The sequence below is a fragment of the Pyxicephalus adspersus genome, chromosome 9 (assembly GCF_032062135.1).
Source record: "Pyxicephalus adspersus chromosome 9, UCB_Pads_2.0, whole genome shotgun sequence".
Lineage (NCBI taxonomy): Eukaryota > Metazoa > Chordata > Amphibia > Anura > Pyxicephalidae > Pyxicephalus > Pyxicephalus adspersus.
Genome location: NC_092866.1, coordinates 34,045,810 through 34,066,329, shown reverse-complemented (window position 1 = coordinate 34,066,329; position 20,520 = coordinate 34,045,810). Strand labels below are relative to the sequence as shown.

At 39.0% G+C, this 20,520-nt stretch overlaps 1 protein-coding gene across 6 annotated transcripts in view; it reads left to right on the top strand.

The window, feature by feature from the left end:
- Window positions 1-1,716: 1,716 nt before the first annotated feature.
- Window positions 1,717-20,520, top strand: part of DPP3 (dipeptidyl peptidase 3) — a 98,996-nt gene continuing 80,192 nt past the window's right edge. The window contains exons 1-3 of one of the 6 annotated variants that reach the window (XR_011922100.1): window positions 1,717-1,878; window positions 3,284-3,348; window positions 10,872-11,160. Coding sequence is in view for 5 of the 6 variants with exons in the window: in XM_072421332.1 (XP_072277433.1) it covers window positions 10,888-11,160 (273 nt within the window). In the remaining variant the exon portion in view is untranslated. The remainder of the gene's footprint in view (window positions 1,879-3,283; window positions 3,349-10,871; window positions 11,161-20,520) is intronic. The other 5 variants (XM_072421332.1, XM_072421330.1, XM_072421328.1 and 2 more) reach the window with 5 other exon arrangements.

The following is a 20,520-nucleotide window of genomic DNA, read 5'->3' as shown; positions in this document are numbered from 1 at the left end:
TGTAATCTGCTTTTAAATTTCATTGTAATCTGTTTTTAAATTTCCCTCCCTGACACACCCCCATACATCACCAATCACATCACCCGGAAGATGACTCATCCTCTGAGTGATGTGAGGGGAGGATTTCCCTGCCCAGCTCACACAGACACAGACAGAGACAGAGACGCTGGAGGCTGCTGCGGCTGGCATCTCCGGAGAGATGCACAGCACAATACAGGATTTCTGTATTGTGCTTGACATCTTACTGCAGATGCCAGCAGCAATAGCAAATCTTTTATTGCTGCAAGAGGAGCTTCGGACACTGGGTAAGTATTTCCTTTCAGTTGTAATCCGATTGTCATACAATGTATGACAATCGGATTGCAATATAACATTTGTTTACATTTAACCACCTGGTGAGAAAAACTCGGGGTTAACGAAAATTGCAAAAGTTTTTACCCCGAACATGCTCGGGCTTAACGGCCAGGTGGTTAAAGTAAAAATTTTCTTTGTTACTGTTTTTTTTTTTTTTAAGTGCAACAAACTCTATATTTCAACTGGAAAAGCTGGGGGTCGTCTTATACGCCCAGTCGTCTTATACGCCGGAAAATACGGTAGTTTTTTTTTATGGGCGGAGTTCCACCTGTTCTGGCGAAGGCCTATTGTTTAAATTTTTGGGGGTGTTAGCCACAGGTGTCCCACACTTGCACCTATAAATTTGTTTACCTGCACTGCACCGTTCATGGAAAATTGGGGTTCAAGTGCTTGAAGTCTCCAGCAATGTGAAACATGGTAGTTTTTTTATGGGCGGAGTTCCACCTGTTCTGGCGATGGCCTATTGATGAAATTTTGGGGGGTGTTAGCCACAGGTATCCCGCAATTGCACCTATGAATTTGTTCACCTGCACCGCACCGTTCCTGGGAAATTGGGGTTCAGGTGCTGGAAGCCTCCAGCAATGTGTAACATGGTTGTTTTTTTTATGGGTAGAGTTCCACCTGTTCTGGCGATGGCCTATTCATGAAATTTTAGGGGGTGTTAGCCACAGGTGTCCCCCACTTGCACCTATGATTTTGTTCACCTGCACCACACCATTCTTGGGAAATTGGGGTTGAAAGTAGGGAAGGGGACAGTGTACTGTAATATGAGTATTTTCTAGTTTTTTACAGTTCTGTATATATTTGGGGGGTCAGACCTCCTTGCTACGTAAGTGGCCCCGGTGGCCCCTAATATGTTTGTTTAATTTTGGGCTTCTAGACACACTAACTTTTTAAACAGCAACCCTGATGTTCAATTTTCACTTTTTATAATTATGAGCCTCATATTTTGTAATTTATTAAAGGTGTGGAGATGAAATTTGGGGTACTGCTAGCTATGAGGGTCCCCTATGTACCCTGACATTTCAGATCGGTAGGACATACTGTTCAGGAAATTTGGGGGTTTGTATTAGGAGAGATGTAAGGCTGTGGTAGACGACATGCTGCATTCATACGCAAAGTGAAAGTGAAACTATCCTGTCGATTAGGTCATTGTACACACCCATTGGTATCCGCCCTCTGGCAGTTATTTTTCACGGGTAGTTTATTTTGTTAGCACACTGGCGCTCTAATAGGCTCCTGCCTATGAGAGTCTTTCAATCCACAATAGATTTCACAAGGTGTCAGTCCCGCACATTACTGACTGTTATTGGCCCAACGCAGACTGTTAACGCCCCCTACGATTCGCTTGCTCCTTAATGGCTACTAAACGCCACGACTCTTGTCTTTCATTGATTGGGATAATCTGTACGTCGCTGATGGTTGGTTGAAGTGTACGACTGGAATTAGGGCTTGGCTTCCATTGAATAGCGCTGTAACCCGGATGTAGTTTCACTTCAGCAGCCTTATCTCGTACAACAGCAGGTAAGCTAGGGAGCTTTTTGTATGTATGGGTAATGACGCACTGCAGCACCTCAGAGATAATAGTAACCGTGAATAACGTTGGACGTGATGCAAATATTCGAGGAACAATTGTATGTTTTGTTTTGACTAGTCAATGTCCATTCATCAACTGGGAGGGGGAGAGAATGATTTCATGTGCTGTGCTTGTGATGTGTTCTTGTAATGTTATTTTATTTTCTTATTACTTAAATCTGTCAGAATTTTTGTGAATGTTATCTTTATGAAAGTGAACTTTTCACTACTAGGGGATGATGACCCCAAACTTGTACATACATGTATACTTGCTGTTTGTACAAACCACGGCCTTCAAATCTTCAGCCACTGCCAATATCTAAATCCTATTTATGTGTCAGAAATATGCATCTGTGTTATATGCAGTAGTTCCTTCCAGTGGTTTCTATGTTCTTTAGTAATGTGATGCTGAACCACAAAGTGCAGTGGGGGAACAGGCTTGGGGCACACCTAGAACTGATGTAGGCAACTGTGGTAGAACTCCAATGTGGGCAGGTATCCAACATACACAGAAGTGACATATCAATCAATGGGAAAAACCATAGCGTGATACATTTTAGGCACTGACATATGTTGGACACTAGCAGTGCGCTAAAACATAACAATGTTTTATATTGTAGAATGGTGGTCCACCAAGAGAGCAATCTATCTGTGTTTACATAAAAATAAGTTTGCTTAGCCTGACTTGTGATTAGACATAATGGTAAAGAGATGGATAGAAAAGATAGGCTTTTAGAGGCAGAACATGTATGTTAAAAGGTTAAGCTTTAATAAATGTATATAATCCTTTTCTTAACAAAGTCCTACTGCTCTAGACCTCTCCAACACAGTTTCACTATGCTAGGCTTGTTTTTAAACCTATGATGCAATCCTAGCATAGTGGAACTGTGTTGGATAGGTCTAGCGCAGTAGGACTTTGTTAAGAATAGGAATATATACATTTAATAAAAGTTTAACCTTTTAACATACATGTTCTGCCTATAAAAGCTTGTCTTTCTATCCTCCTCTTTACCATTAGGTATATATTGTATTCTTATACACCCTGAGCGTAGTTTATTTTCTCTCCAGTAACAATGTATAAATCAGTTTCTTTTTTTTGCCCCTTCCTAATAATGAAAATAATATTGCTTAAGACTTTATGGCTGTGTTACATCTACACCTACCTGTTTCCCCATCCTTTGATAGTCCCCTCACTATTTCTGTGGACATTAAATGATAAAGAACTCTGAAGGCAGTTACTGGCAGAATAAATAGTGGCATCTCTACTGACATTTATGTCTCCCCCTTATTGACATACTTAATACATAGTTATTAAAGTGGACCTAAACTACAATTTTTACCTTACATGATGTAGGCATAAAGCAAAAAAAGGTCAAAGATGGCTGCTCTGGCGAGATCAACAGATCTCCTAAAGTAAAAGTGAGTTTTTTTTTTTAAATTCCACTTTATTGATGCACTTCAGATATTAAATGATTAAATGATCACTTAAGATCCCTTCATTGGTCTCATACAACAAAACTCTCTTGTATCTTTCATAATGTAAATTAGGCTATGTACATACCATAGGTAATTGTTGTCCAGGAAAAACAATCAGAATCATCTTGGGTAAAAATCTTGTGTGTATACAGCAGTTCCCAAAAATGTTTTCTTTGTAATTTTGCTGCCATGACTGACAGAACAACTCCCTAATTTCTCATGGCTGGCTGCCTCATCTAACACACATTGACACTGACATGTGACTTTGAATTTGAGACAGGACAGTTATGTTTATTGTACCTTGGCAATCCACAAAATAGCAGAAAGCAAAGAACATGCACATTTAGTTGAGAAATGATTTATTTTAGGAGTTTTAGATAGCTTAGATTTTGAGGAGTTTTCTATAAAATATAGACAGCTTCGATTTTGAGATTTGCAATTTTTCAACAGGAGTCTGTTCAGGCTAGTTAACATGTTGTTTATTGGGTGGTACAAGTCTCTTAGGTTTCTAATATAATGATATCAAGAATGAAGCTTGCATAATAATAGGTTCATGATTTTTCTAACCTGTTCCTTGTTACCAAAAACATTGCTTGCAGTTACTAGCAGGGTCTGCCATCGGCCAGAAAAAGTGGATAATTGTGTGGTGTTTGACGCTGTTGTAAGTAGGCTGAATTTATTAGATTGAGAGAACCTTTGAAGGACCAGTAATGTCATGGTTATGGGCTCTGTAAAATATTAAAATAAAATATCCAGACAAAAAAAAATATTAATTTTTAATTTTAATTTTTTTATTGTTTTGATATAAATCCAACATACAATTTACATATAACAAAAAGAATTCACATTTAAATAGACATTTAGTGCAAAAATATAAAATAGTGTTCATAAATTGAAATAAATTCTATAATGTTACAAACTATTAAGAAGTGATTCCGAGGAAGAAATCTTCCAATTTTATATTAACCACCCGGGCGGTTAGTCCGACCTTGGTTCGGGGTAAGTAAACTTGCTACTATCGTTTACCCCGAACCAAAGTCGGGGTAGCTAAAAATATAAACAAGCGTTATATTGCAATCCGATTGTCATACAACATTGTATGATAATCGGATTACAACTGAAAAAAAATACTTATCTTGTTTCCGCAGCTCCTCCGGACACGTCTGTCCTCTTCTTTCTTCATCCGGCATGTGCAGTGACGATCTCCGGGGTTTCCCGGTGACGTCGCTGCATGCGTCGGTGCGGGCGGGAGGCGGGGCAGGAAATTCAAATAACTTTGTATTGAACTCAATACAAAAAAGCTGTATTGAGTCCAATACAAAGAAATCTTTATATAATATATGTATATAATTGTATAATAATAATAATAATAATAATAATCCAGTAATTTAAAATTTCCTTCTTGTATTTTTGCACATATCGAAGTTTTAGGAGTCCTACTCAAGATCGTCTTCTTCTGAACCTCAGAGAGTGAGCTAACAAATTAATTTTTCATTTCCCTAAATTATTCAGGAACTCTGGGCCAGTAAAGCTAATTAAAAGTTTGTATAATTTCGATAGAGTTTGGGGCAATCTATTTTCTCCTCTAAACAAAATTTCCAATGTAGTAAGTGCTCTTTTAGAACGTAAGGGGTGTGGTAATGACCTTACAAAATGGCATAGTTGTATATATTTCCACTGGTATATCTGTTTACCTTTATCCAGAGGGACAAGCTGTGACAATGGGAGAACTGAATCTCCTAAGATAACCTAATGTAACAGCAATTACGGTATGTGGTGACTGTCCCAGGAAGTTCCTTTTAAGCCCTTGGGCGAAATTTTGAAGGCCAGTAATTGTAAGAAGGGGTGAGTTATATAACCACCCCTGTTGTCTATGCAAAGCATCCCAGCATCTCAATGTCGTTAAGGTAAGGGGTGAAGTATCCATACCTAAGGATCTATATTGTTTAAATAACCCTATTTAAATTGGCTGAGCAAAGTTCCATCCCTTTAGAGAATTCATCATACTTCCAATTTAGAACTCTATTCAAAAGAGAGGCATTATAGTACTGTTTAAAGTCTGGGAGACCCAGACCTTCTTCAATTTTAGGGCAGAAAAGTGTTTTCGAAGAGATCCCAGCTTTTGGCGGGTACCAAATGAATGTGGAAGCTAACCTATTTAAACATTTACAAAAAGCGGGAGGTAACTGGATAGGCAACATTTGAAAGTAAAATAGTACCCTAGGTAAAATATAAATTTTTACCACATTAACCCTCCCAATCCAGCATAGCCAAAGCTGTTTCCAGTGTTTGATATCTTCCTTAATTGAATTTAGCAATGGTAGATAATACGTCCCATATAGACCCATCAGCGAGGGCGTTATCTCAATACCTAGGTATGTTAATGATTTCTGGCACCATGTAAAAGAAAAGTTACTTCTTACCTCTGTTCCATTGATCTCCGTATATTCACATTAGGAATCTCTGATTTGGTTAAATTAATCTTAAAATTAGTTAAGTAGCCAAATTCAGAGAATTCTGACAATAAGTTAGGGACAGACATATCCGGATTCTGAATAGTGAACAAAATATCGTGTGCATAGGCAGCTAATTTATATTCTGTTTTACCAATCTTAGCACCCTGTATATTATTATTCTGATGCACTATGTTCAGGAAAGGCTCCAAAGATACAACAAAAAGCAATGGTGACAATGGGTATCCCTGTCTAGTCCCATTATATAATTTAAAAGGTGCAGACAACGTACCATTTACACAAACATATGCAGATGGGCATGAATAAAGGGCCATTATCTACTTATACGTCTTAGGTCCAAAACCCATTTGCTTCAGAGTCAGGGATAAATTTAGCCAGTCCACCCAATCAAATGCCTTCCCTGCATCAGTAGTCAGAAATAGTGTGGGCTGGCTACATCTCCGCACATAGTGTAAGATAGACAGAGCCCTAATAGAGTTGTCTCTAGCTTCCCTCCCTGGGACAAATCCTGACTGGTCTTGGTGAACCCAAAAAGGAATAAGTGCCTGAATTCTCTTAGCTAATACTTTTGCAAACAACTTCGCATCCACATTGAGCAAAGAGATGGGACACCAACTAGGACAAACTGTAGGGTCCTTCCCAAGTTTAGGTATACATATATAGGTGTACATAACACCCTTCTGTGATAGCTCATTATTATATCTACATAAATGTGGGAGAAGAAAATCATTAAATTGTTTATAATATTTCAGCGTTAAACCATCAGGACCTGGTGTTTTACCAGCCTCAGATGAACTGATAGCTGCTCTCAATTCATTTTCATTATAATCACTTTCTAATTCAGACAGTTTTTCAGGCATTATTTTATTTAACGTTGCTTTTTTAAGATACACTATTTTCTTCCCTTTCCTAATGGCCAATGTTTCTGGAGACTCTTCTTTCGGCACCTGTTAAAGCTCTTGATAATATTCCCTGAACACTGCAGCCATTTCTCTCGGTTGATGGACCATTTCAACATTTTTATTTTCAGTCTTAGATATACAGGTCATAGCTTTCACTTTCCCCAGAGCATTTGCCAAATATTTGCCTGACCTGACTTAAGCTACGTACACACTTCCAATTATTATCGTTGGAAAACGAACGACGAACGTTCATGCACGATATATATGAACGATCGTATAGCACCGATCCTGCACATAGAGTTAACGACACGATCGTTCGTAGATATTGTACACACAATAGATACGATCGTTTGGGCGATAGAGGAACTATGTGTACGACAGGAAAGTGAACAGACGTTCGTTCATCACGCATGCTCTGAACATGGACGATCAACAAACGACCGTACACACGAACGATGTTCAACGATCGTCGTCCAATCCGATCCGTCGGTCCGGTCGTTCGTTTCCAGCGACTTTCCTCGTTCGTCGGCGTCGTTGGTTACTTTTTTACGAACGATTTTTTGCCCAATCGATCGTCGTTCGATTGGAACGATAAAAATTGGAAGTGTGTACGCACCTTTAGCGACTTTAGAGATAGCATATTTAGCCTTTTACATCCAATATTTGCTTTAATTGTGTTTGTAACAGTGTCAGCTGCAGAGCCTGCGTCTTCCATTGCGACTGTTTATGTACTACTTCCAACTTTGCAATCTAATCTAGTTTTCCTTTTTCTTACGTGCCCATGTGTAATAAATTTACCCCGTATAGTGGCTTTGTGTGCCTCTCATATACATGTTGGGGTAATTTGATCTGTGACATTTTCTCTAAAAAAAATGTTTCAATTCTCCAGTAATATTTATGTCAATGTCCTTTTCTCTCAATAAAGCTTCATTAAGACGCCACCTATACACTGGAATTGCTTAAACTTGAATAAATTTCTGCATTAACAAATTTATCCAAATGGAAATGCTCTATAAAAATCATATCAATACGTGAATATGTATCATATACAGGGGAAAAGAAGGTATAGTCATTTACAGTCTGGTGCAATACCCTCCAAACATCTAATAACAATTTCTTTAATTTCTGAAACTGTTTAAATGGTAGACTTGATTTACCTGACAAGGCATCAAGAGGGGGCTCTAACACCATAATAAAATCTCCTGCCAATATCAATAACCCCTCCTGAAACCTCCTTAGAGCACGAAGGGTCTTCAAAAGAAATTGTATTTGATGCTTATTAGGGCAGTAAATATTCCCAAGTGTATAGATCTGCTCAAGGAGCTTTCCCTTTAAAAACAAAAACCTTCCATTGGGTTCAGTAATTGAATCGATCAAATTAAAATTATTTCTTTATGAAAACCTTCCTTTGACTAATATGGAAGATGTGTTTCTTGTAGAAAATTAATATCCCCGTGCACAGATTGTAGCTCTTTCAAGATCTGATGCCTCTTAGTAGCTGAATGCAGGCCCTTTACATTATATGTAATCAACCTTGTCTGTCCCAGAGACATTAGTCAGGAGAGGGGGAAATAGAGAGGATAGATCTTGCAAACCTCTCACTACACTTACCCTTAAACATATGACAGTCCTCATATTAGACAAACAACAATTAACAAGACAATTTACCTTACTCAGACATAAACAACAAATTCCTATGTTAAATTCTTGGTGTTACCTTATTTTAACCTCTTCTTTTACCAAGTAAAAGCCCCAATGTGCCCCTGGTATTTCAACCAAGGGAAACCTTGATTGAGCATTTTACCATACCGAAACCCCTGTGTTGTTGAATGGCAGCTATAACAAACATAACAAAAAACCCCACCCACCCCTTCCCTAAGAACATCCGAAAATTTTTTTACATATATTTCAGCCATATATTCAAATAGCACAATAATAAGGCATTTACCTAAATGTGAGCATTCAGACTCCTAATAATTAGTTATGTAGAATGTCGAGCTGGCTTTCTTTGCCAAGCTACCTGATGTAGCAAGGGTATGCAATGTTGATCCAGATCTCGCCAATTTGTGAGTATTGGTTTTTCTATACTTACCATTACAAAAAGTCTCCAACTCTTCTGGAAAACGCAATAAATGGAAGCGTCCATCATTCTTAGCTACCAATTATGCGGGGAAACCCCAACGGTACTGAATACTGGTAAGTTCCAATAATGGTCACAAAGCCTCTTCGCCTATCCAGGGTAGCTTTTGTAAGGTCAGGAAAAATAGATATGAATATGCCGTCAAAATCATAACTAGAGAATGCCGTTAGCTTTTCTGGGATTGCAGCTTTATCTGAAAAAAAAATTCAGCTTGCAGATTACATCTCTATGGGAATCAGGTGGAGCAGCTATTGCTTGAAAGACTCTGTGTACTCTATCAAAGCGCAGTGGAGCTGTACGTTGAAATCCCAGAATCTGGTTAAATAGGCCCCTTATGGTGTATTCTAATTTATCAGGCCCAATGGTTTCAGGGAGACCCCTAACTCTCAGATTATTCCTCCTTCCTCTATTTTTCACATCTAGCTGATATGATAGATTGCGATACTTTTTTTGCAGACTTTTGATTTATTTCTTGAAGCTCTCATCGCTTTTTCTTGCATATCCAATCTATCCTCTGCCTTTTCCACCCTCGCCAAGGTATTTAGGTATTTGTGAAATCAGGACGTAAGTAATCAATTTCTCCTTTTAACATAACTCTTCATATCAGCAAACATGGAGGATAAGTCCTCTTTAGAAGGAAGGGAAAGTACATAGTCCTCCAGAGAGCTGGGGGGTAATTGCATAGACTCCATCACTCTCTCCTCTCCTGCTTCCTGCTGAGTACTCACGTATAGGCTGTCTCATTTGCTGTAGAGGCACCCTCTGTACGATTTAAGACCACAGACTCTCCTTCTGACATCAAGAAAGCTCCTATTGTGCCCACCACAAGATTTTTCTTGTGCTCCGTCCTCCCTTGCCTCTGGACCATGTTCTCTGCTCTGTGAAGAGGAACTCAGGCTGGGCTCTATGCAGTGCTGTGCTAGCATGGAGGGCGCATCAAGCTCTCGTTTACTTGCGGCTTCCTGGTGCCATGCTAAAGCCACGCTCCCTAGCTAATTAATGGATTTAATCAATCAGATCAGAGGCTCTTTTCTCTCCCAATTATATTGTTTTGCAAGCTTCTACACTGGAAATAAACTGGATCCAAAAACTGGGCTAGTGAAAAGGCAGAAGGAGCCAAATGATGATGGATTAGTAGAAGAATGACAGATGTAGCTGATATACCAGGGAATTGGTAGAGGGAACAGCAATGAAGAGACTGGGAAACAGCTGAAGGTCCTCACTACACAAAGCAAGTTCTTCAGTTGCTCTGTTTTCTTCCTCTGATGGCATCTTACTGTCTATGATTCTGCATTATGCAGCAAAGCTGGACCTCCTATTCTTGCTTCTAGCACATAACACACACCTCACAATCTCCTCTGGTCACATGTTGTGATAAAGTTATTCACAAAACTTGCCTGTTTTGGTACATGCATATAAAAGTTTAGAATATCTTCAGTTTCATCTTTAGTATTTTTTAGTGGTGGTGTTTTATTTAGAAAATAACTGGCACAGATATTCTTGTACTGCACTAAAGCAAAAAAGCATAATTTATTCTTCATTGGGTATTTGAATCTATCTTCTGTAGAGTTTTACAGACTGTCCGAGATATTGCTTTCATAACCATTGCTGAGTGAACCTATTATGATTTTTTTTTTCTAAATGACAAAAAAAACAAAACAGTCACCCTTTGTATTTCCAAGATAGAATGCATGTTATAGCTTTGTCTATACCTAGTGATTTATTGACCTTTATCTATTTCTTTCCTGTCCTTAATTATTGCGGATTATTTTAATTTGAGCAGTCAAAAATAAAATATTTATACTTCCTCTTTCACTTTACAAATACAAGATAATCATCATATCAAAGTAAGAAAATCCTTGGGTATATTTAGCATAGTAATAATCTTTTAAAATGTTTTTGCACATAATTCTTGCTAATATGTGCAATCATTATTCCTTCTTTTTTCAGAACATCTACTAGCAACATGGTGCCTCAATCTCAGTATGTCCTCCCTAATGATCTGCCAGTGGCTCTGCTTGATTGTGAAGAGGCCTTTTCATTTCTTTCGGCAGAAGAGAAGCTTTATACTCATTACCTCTCAAGGGCATCATTTTATGGTGGTTTGATAGTTTTGTTCCAGACTTCACCTGAATCCCCAGCCATATATGTTTTGCTGAATAGGCTATTCAGGGCTCAGGAGCCTTCAGTTCTTCATGGAGTGGCTCTCTGCCAGGGACTAACTGAAGATGAATTCCAGGTATACTGACATTTGTACATGATTAAGTAATCATTTACGTAACATGACCATGCAACAGAATGAGTATATGTTAATTAGGAACAAGTTATTGAAATTATCCATAATCCTTTTCTACCAATAGGGAGGCAAAAGCCAGGATCAACCCACACACATTTCTAAGTAATCTTTAATTTTGTGTATGATCCATATGTGCATATGTAACTGAATACCTGCAAGTAGATCTTTAAACTATACCTCCTGTAATATACAGAATATTTAAATCCAAAGACAAAATGTAACACATTCCAGCATACCTATACTTAAAATGTGCTTTGTGCATTTTTTTTATTTTTTTTTACCTTGACATGATGACACTTCACACATTAAAAGCAAAGATAACACAAGACTTTAATTATCTGAGGACAAAAAAAAAAAGGTTACTCCTGAAAATTGCCATCTAATTTCAGATGTTCGTTTGAGGTGGTTAAAAATGTAGCAGTAACAGATCTTCATTTTCATTTCCTTATGTCCATGTTTAGTAAAATGTAATTTTATTATCTTTGAAATACTCTCCTCCTATATGCAAGGAAGAAGGATATGATTCTGAATCGCCACAAAGACATCAAAGAAAAGAAAAATTAAAATAAATCCAAAGATACAAATCACAATGAATATTTAAACCTTTACCCCCCTAGCGTTCTAATTCTGTCAGTTTTTTGATGCAAAAAGTGATCCTATTTTTTTTTGCATAGAAATTTTTGTTTATATTGTGGGCCTGTAATTCTTAGGATTAACTCCCGGGTATGATAATTATATTTATTTTTTATAATATAATCATAAATTATAATATACATAATTATAAATAATAATTTAAAAAAATTATGAAATAGACAACAATGTAATCTTAAAATAACATATAAAATTAAAAATGTACTTTTATTTTCATTTCATGTTGTGTGGTGTTTTTGTACTCTAAAAACCATTTAAAAGCAGATTACATTGTACATTGACCACCCCCGGAATTTGCTATTGCTGCTCACATCTGCAGTAAGATGTGAAGCACAATGCAGAAGTCGTGCATTGTGCTTCGCATCTCACTGCTGATGCGAGCAGCGGCGTGGCCGGGACCCGGGTGGTATTTAAAAGCAGATTACTCAGTAATCTGCTTTTAAATTTCCCGCCCGGCCACACCCCCCGACGGACCGGCGCCCCAGCATCACAGCGGGACCATCCAATCGCCGCTGGAGCGCGGGGCAAAGGTAAGGGGGCCTTCTAAATTTACCCCGAGTGTGACTCGAGATTAACGCTTTTTGCATGTAAAAGCCTCCCCGAGTCACACTCGGGATTACCGCTAGGGGGTTAAGTTAAGTATTATCAAGTTTATTTATATATTAAGCCTGTCACAGTTTGAGTCTAGATTTCCAGAATACACAAAAAAGGGAACAAGCACATTTTGTTCCTAGCACAATACACCACTATGTACTGTGCATTGCAGTACATACGTGTTGGAGGTGCATTTCCATATTGTGTTAGGTTGCCATTGATAATGAATTGCACCAAAAAATCATTATTGCACGTAACATGAATGTTATTGCAATGAACCACAGCTGACAGATATATGAATAGGCCCTAAGATACAGGTGGCTAGTGTAAAGCCTGCCGACAAAGTAAAACCAGTGACAGGCATCTTATCCCCTTATGCTATACACTGATCAGTCAAAACATTAAAACCAACTGCCTAATATTTTGCAAGTCCCTTGTGCCTTCCAAGCACCTCTGACTCCACAAGACCTCCGAAGGTGTCCTGTAGTATTTGCCACCGAAATGTTAGCAGCAGATCATTTAAATTTGTTAGTTTGTTCCACCCGAAAGGAAAGCCCCAATAGATAATCAAAGAGGAGTGGACTCCTATTTGCCTAGCCTGTGATTACATATCATGTATCTCTGTGGGAGGAAGAGAAGAAGATGAGGGAGGGAAAGGCTAACATAGAAAGCAGATCATTTAAGTGACACTACCTCCGCAGGCCTGATTTCTTCCTATAGTGCATAATGCCATCTTCTCTTCCCCGAAAAATCGACACATTTATACCTGGGCAGTAACATACAAAAATGTGATTCACACTATACCACTTTCTAGCATTTCTTTATGGTCTAGTACTCGTGCCTATTTAACCAATGCAGGCACTTTCAGCAGTGAACAGGGGTCTGCATGGCCTGCAGCTGTGCATGTAAAGTTTTGACAACTTCTATGCCCAGCATTAAGTTATCACGTTAACAATATGTGCTACAGTAACTCTCCTGTGGCTTCATACCAAAGGCACAAACCTGTTTATCTACCTTGGACTACTTTTGTATATCTTTGTTTATTTGTATATCAATTACCATTATATGCTGGAAACACCCCACACCTGTTTGGAGATGCTCTGATTGTGTTATTACTACGCAGAACAAAGGCCCAACTAACATGTTTCTAACCCAGTTTATTAGGATTAAAAGTCTTGTCACATCCCTTTAATTCTCAGAGAAGATTGTCTAAACCTACCCGTAGCCACAAGATTGTCACACAACCCACCGAAAGAAGCAAACCACGGCAAATTTAGTGCTCTCAGTTGTTTATGCCATGGGTATCCGGTAACCTCTTATTGTTTCAGTGTTCTACCTTCTCCCAATTATTTGTTACAACTTTGTAATGCCTGCCCCATTAGTATATCCAATTTTTCTATTCTATGTATTTTGCCACAATTGTCCTATGCCGTGTATTGTGACCCAACTTACTAGTATTCTAAGATTTAAGAGCGTAATCCTTTGTAGTAGTGTAATAGTATAATGAATGTGGTGTAACAAGTTAGGCTTACCTCATATTAGCAGCAAAAAACATTTACCCCTTCTAAATGACTTCTGGCAACTGCTAGGTACCTAGGATTAGTAACAGGCGGTAAGTTCTAGGCACCTAGGATTGGTAACAGGCGGTAAGTGCTGGGCCCCTAGGATTAGTAACAGGCGGTAAGTTCTAGGCACCTAGGATTGGTAACAGGCGGTAAGTGCTGGGCATCCAGGATTGGTAACAGGCAGTAAGTGCTAGGCCCCTAGGATTAGTAACAGGCGGTAAGTGCTAGTCACCTAGGATTGGTAACAGGTGGTAAGTGCTGGGCTTTTTCAGAGCTAGAAGTTTTTTAAGCAGCAGTGGTTCCTGGCATGAGGAATGGACAAATGTAACCTTACTGCCGGTGTGAATTCAGCCTAACTTCAGATGTGCTCCTGTGTCTATATCTGTGTCTATGTCTTTTGTGAAAACATTTTTTTTTTCACTCGATTCTTTTACAAAATTAGCCCAGCAGGCCCATGCTGGCTCAGCTTCCACCTTTTCTCTGATACTCACTTGTATGTCCAATGCTGCCTTGCACTGCGCATGAGTGAGATTGAACACTTTTTACATTATAAGAAAGCCTCTGAAGGTGCATGCACACAAGGAGCAATGCCGAGCCTCTTGGGATGTGACACAAATATCCCAGGAGGATCTGTGGTCCTCTCCACAAAAGTGTAAAAACAAAAAAAAAAAAAAACGCACATTTTTCCATTACATAACAGAGAAAGCCACTCTTTAATATAATGTTAAAAATGTGGCTATGCTTTATTAGCATCATGCATGTGATATCAGATGGGGACAAGACAGACAGTGACCCCCTCTCATCACTACCCATATTCTATATAAAAACAGTTTGTGAAGTTTATCCATAGTGTGTAATGTCATCGGCAGCGCAGTGTGATCGCTCTGTGAGTGTAAAAGCTGCATGTCATATTCTGGAGCCTAACAACTCGCTGTGTTCAAACCTTCATATCTCCTAAACCGTTGGTTGTATTAACTTGAAATTTTTAAGATACACGTGGAGGCATAGAAAACTGAAACTGTAGGTGCAAGTGGGGGACACTTGTGGCTGAACCTTTTAAAAATGTAATTAGTATGGCATTATGAGAACATAAATCTCTACCCAGCAAAGTTTGCTGCCTGTTCTGTTACACATATCTGTCTGCATCTTACCTCAAAACCCTATTTCTCCAGAATTAAGAGGTGCAGGGAAACAAAAATATAGGTGGAAGTGGGAGACACTTGTGGTAATCACCTTTCATCACCATGGCATCATTACAACATAAAAAAAAAACTGTCCATAAAAATGCACTTCCTTGTTACACATGACTGTAACCTTCCAGTACCTCAACCTCAATAAAATTTAGTGGGCAGAGTTCATTTTCTAATGATGCCATAGTGATGAAGTTTTAGGTAATGTTAGTCAGATGTTCCCCACTTGTACCTATATTTTTGGTTTCTTGCATCTCCCCATTCCCCAATTGAAGTTCAGAATGTTAGATAAGTGGACAGGATTGTGTAACAGGGCAGGGAGGCCCATTTTGATGGGCAGAGTGTATTATGTTCTAATGCTGCTGTAGTAATAAGATTGTAGTGGGAGAATGTGCCCGCCACTTGAACCTATATTTTCAGTTTTGTACCCCCACTCTCAGAGAAATTGGTGTACAAAGAAGAGAAGCGGACAGTAGTTTCATAGGTAAAGATTTGTGGCAGGTAGGTATATATTTAGGGGCCCCACCCCAATGCTCCTTGCTATATTAGTGGCCCTGGGTCCCCAATTTGCATTTTCAATTTAGGACTCCTAGTTGCACTTTCCTCTGAAACAGCAACCCCAAAGTTTAATTTTCATAACTTTTTACATTTGTGGCCCCCATATCTTAAAATTCTTTAAAGCTGGGGGTCTGAAATTGTAGTAAATAGTATCTGAGGGTCCCCTTTGCACCCTGAAAATTACAAATCATTGTGACATACAGTTTAGGAGATATGGAGGTTTGTACACAGAGCTATGAGGATGCAGAACAACATGCAGACTGCACACAGCCCTAGCAGTGGATACAGATTTTTTTTAAAAACAGAAATCTGAGCTCGTGCTATGAGATGAGGGCGGGGCTGCCTGTGTCTCCTTCACATGAAGGCTGAACTGTGTGTGCTCACCTCTCATTGGCAGCAGCACAATCCTCTGAACAAATGACACAGAGCAGCCTCACTGGGATCCGTGCACAGGATGAGAGCTGCCAGGAGAGCTGGGCGGGGTATTCAAAGCAGCTGGGCGGAGCAACCGGCTAAAACCCTCTGGGGAGATCTATGAATACAGAACAGTCACTCTCAATCTGCACAAATATATGCTATGTATAGAGATGATATTTGTGTGCATTGTAGACATGACTAGAAGGTTGCTTAGTGATTTCTTAGGTAGCATTGATTATTTAGGCTTCAGCCTCTCTTTGAAGTACCAATTGCTAATTTACAAGTTGTCCCTGGGTTAAGGACATCCCACATACAGACAACTAGATACAAACGGGGCTTCCCTGCTCCCTCGTGAGCAGGCTTGAAGGGGGATGGAGGGCGGTTTGCATGACTTGCAGAAAAAATCTTTTGCTAAACACAGCTGAGACTGATCTCTTCTTCAAGCTCTTTTAACTCTTTAATGACCAAGACAAACTCTGCAGTTGTTTCTTTTAGCATATCAAAGCACAGCTTGCTCCAGAACTTAATAAATGTCTAGGTTCTATAAATTTTTTTTTTTTTGCTTTGTGATTAACTCACAGTAAAGATTTTTACAGTCCCTGACACCACGTTGCCTAATAATATGTTGAGACAAACATCTGTCCTAATTGCATTTATTAAAATAATGTAGCTGTTCCGACTTACATACAAATTCAACTTAAGAACAAACCCACAGTCCCTATTTTGTGTGTAACCCAGCGACTGCCTGTAAAAGAATAATGCTAATTTTTTGCTGTTTTCAGTCGAAGTGTATGTACTGTGGATGCTTTTATTATACAGATCAATTAGGTATGTTGTAATATAAAGATTTCAAACATATTTAGCTTGTGAAGAAATAAGCATGGACTTACAGGAAAACACTTTCTGATTTAACCTATTATTATCCAGTTGTAATTTCTTGCAACTGCCTGAAGTGCTTATTGCAGGTTCTTGATAATGCTGTTTTTCATAAAAGGAATTATGGCAACATCAAAAAGGATTGTTAGAAAAATGTTAGCTGTTATACCTATTCTCGAGATGGTTATAATACATTATCAAGTAGTATATAAAAATAGGCAACATCTCCACAATTCTTACAGATATGCATTAATTTAAAAAATGTTTTTGTATTATCTCTACTTGTCTTTATAGTTTCCTGTAAACCTGAAAGCTTTGGAAATTGCATTGGTGAATACACAGATAATACTGCTGACCTTATCAGTAATCCTCTATCCATTGACGAGCTGGAACAGGTCCTTCACAAAGCTATATTGCTTTAGAGTATGGTGGAGGAAAGTGAGGTTAGGGCCTCAGCTATTGCTGTACTGTAGACGTAGGTAAATATAAAGACTGAAGAGAATTATATATTTTTTGTCATTTCCCACTTAAGATACTAGCATTAAAGATGTAAAAAATAAAAACAAAAAACACACGTTCCGAGGTACATGGAGGAACAGACTATTAAATGCAGTGAAGTTTATTCTGGCGGTTCATATTCCCAACAGATACGAAGAATTACAAATCATGTAAGACATTTATTGATTTAATAAAGTGAAAAAGCAATAATCATCATCATGACAGACGATCATTTCTACATGTGACAGTTTTCAGGTATAGCTTTAGTTTTCAGATATAGTTTTATATTTTCAGTATCAACAGTCTTGGCTTGTGATACAAGTGGCTGGGGAAATGTGGAGTGGAGTGGAGTGGCGTCAAGTGAAGTTAGAAAACACAGAAGTTGTTTTCTGATATTGTGTATTTGGGAGTTGTGTCTGTTTGACTGTCAGTTGTTTTTTTTTCCTCTCTTTCCTTGCTGACCTATAACGAGGAGTGGTCAAGGTTTTACAGGTGCTTTATATTCTGGGCAGACTCGCCTTGAGGTTTCTCATTCTTGGCTTGTAATAAAAGTGTCTGGGAATTAGGTTGAGTTAGAAAACACAGGAGTAGGAAAACAAAGGAAATCCTTATGGTAACTACAAACTGTAAGTAAACTTTTATAACTCCTTGAAAACAATAAAACATTGTAACTGGGAAAATAAGTGGTAGCAAAGTTTTGTTCAGTGCACAGTCTGCCATATGTATGCACAAATGGAGCAACAGCTCCTAGGTGAATACCGCTGTGACAGATGTGAGCAAGTCACCCCTTCTGGAATCTCGCATTGGAGAGCTGGAGAAGTGCATTGCCACACTGAAATCACTGGATCACTTTGAGAGGGGTCCCCTGTGATCATGTGGAGGGTGGAGATGTTAATCTGGCTTACTGTAGTTAGAGGGAGTGGTAGGGGCTCCCAAAAAAGGAAAGCCAGCCCTGTATTTGAGCACCCTAACAAATTTGCAATGTTAAGTGAAGATGTGCAGATGGCAGACCCAGTGGTGGCAACTCTAGATGTTACTGCTACCCCTAACAGCCGGGAGAACAGCCCATCTAGTAGGGGTGGGGAAGGCAATGCGGGAAGGCGTAGACAATTGGTTCATAGGAGATTCTGTGATCAGAAGGACTGATAAAATAGTTTCTTGCCCGAATCCCTTCAACCAAATGGTTTGCTGTCTCCCTGGTGCCAGAGTACAGCATGTGGTGGGCTGAGCGGACAAATTACTGGGAGGGGCTGGGCATGACCAAGCTGTCCTGGGTAATGTTGGAAACACTGACATGATAGATGAAAGATGGAGGATCCTCTAAAAATCAGTTTAAAGAACTAGGTTTCAAATTGAAGTCTAGGACCTCCAAGGTTATGTTCTCTGGATTATTGCCTGTGCCATTCGCAACACAGGAAAGGTTGAGAGAGCTTAGACAGCTAAACGCATGACTTAAATCCTGGTGTAAAATGGAAGGGTTTGAGTTCTTCGAGCACTGGGCTGACTGTTCATTGGGGTACAACCTATTTGCCAGAGATGGTTTGCACCTAAATGGAAGGAAGTCTGCTGTGCTAGGGGAAAGATTTAGGGGAATGGTTGAGGGATATTTAAACTAGGACAGAGGAGGGTGGGACAATTAAATATGGTGGCAGAAAAGTCAGACAGGGGTCAGCCACTAGTGAAGGGTATATTGGGGATAGTAGGAAGGGGGGGTATGGTAAAATATAAGGAGCTTTTTCCATGTTACACACAAACATTGGATTGCGCAGTACTATTTGTACTGAAAAACAAAAGGATTTGGCTAATAGTGCTGATAAATGCAGTAAACCTGAGTGTGGCTCAGGGTGAATTTTCCATACCAAAATCGGTAACCCTGAGCCACACTTGTGGGTGGAATTGCCAGGGAGTTTAAAAGTCCTACCTGGTTCCCACCTTCTAGCGGTGCCTGGCAATGCTGGACATCCGTGTAACTTGGTGATGGCTGGCATTTGCGTCGCCGGCGTGTGAATGTTGGGGACGCGAGGCCAGGGGACGCAGATGCCGGCCGAGCATCTGCTTGCGAGTGTGTGGCTGGGAGGAGTTACCAGGCTGGTATAATAAAATACTAAATATTTTTAAATGTACCGCTTTTACAATTAAAAATACCTAGTATTCATACACCCAGGGAGGTTAAAGAGCCTGTTCACCAATGCTAGAAGTCTGGTAAACAAAATAGCAAAGTTGGAAGCCTTAATGAATGAAGAGCAATTATGACTTAGTTGGTATTGCTGAATCCTGACTTTGTTCTTCACATGACTAAGCTGTCAATATTCGTGGTTATACTCTCTTTCGTAAAGACAAACAAAAAGGTGGTGGTGGTGTCTGTTTGTATGTGAGAGGTGATCTGAAAGTGAATGTGAAAGAAGAAATTGTTGATGGAGTATGTGATGAAATTGAGACGTTATTGGTGGTGTTGAATGTGGGGATACATAACACACAATTAATTATTGGAGCCTGCTATAGGCCCCCCAGTGCTAAGGAAGAAAAAGAGAATCAACTATTAGCACACAAGGAAAAAGGATCAAAAACTGGAAATGTTTTAATTACAGGAGATTTCAACTACCCTGACATTGACTGGAGTAATGGCACTACAGGAACAGCAAAAGGGAGGAAACTTATGAATTTAATACAAGATAATTTTATATAGAAGCCCCAACTAGAAATTATACTCTGCTGGACCTAGTTCTTTCTAACAATGCAGAGCTTATACCAAATGTGCATATAAAAGAGAACCTGGGTAGCAGTGCCCATAAGATGATCTCATTTAATGTAAGCTATAAACAGGAAAGATAAAAACTTTTAATTTTTAAATTAAGTAAATATTCCATTTTTAATTTGGATCTCTGTGACTTAGACTGGGAGACAATATTGTCTTCAAAGAACACGGAACAAAAAGAGAATGTTTCAAGTCTGTT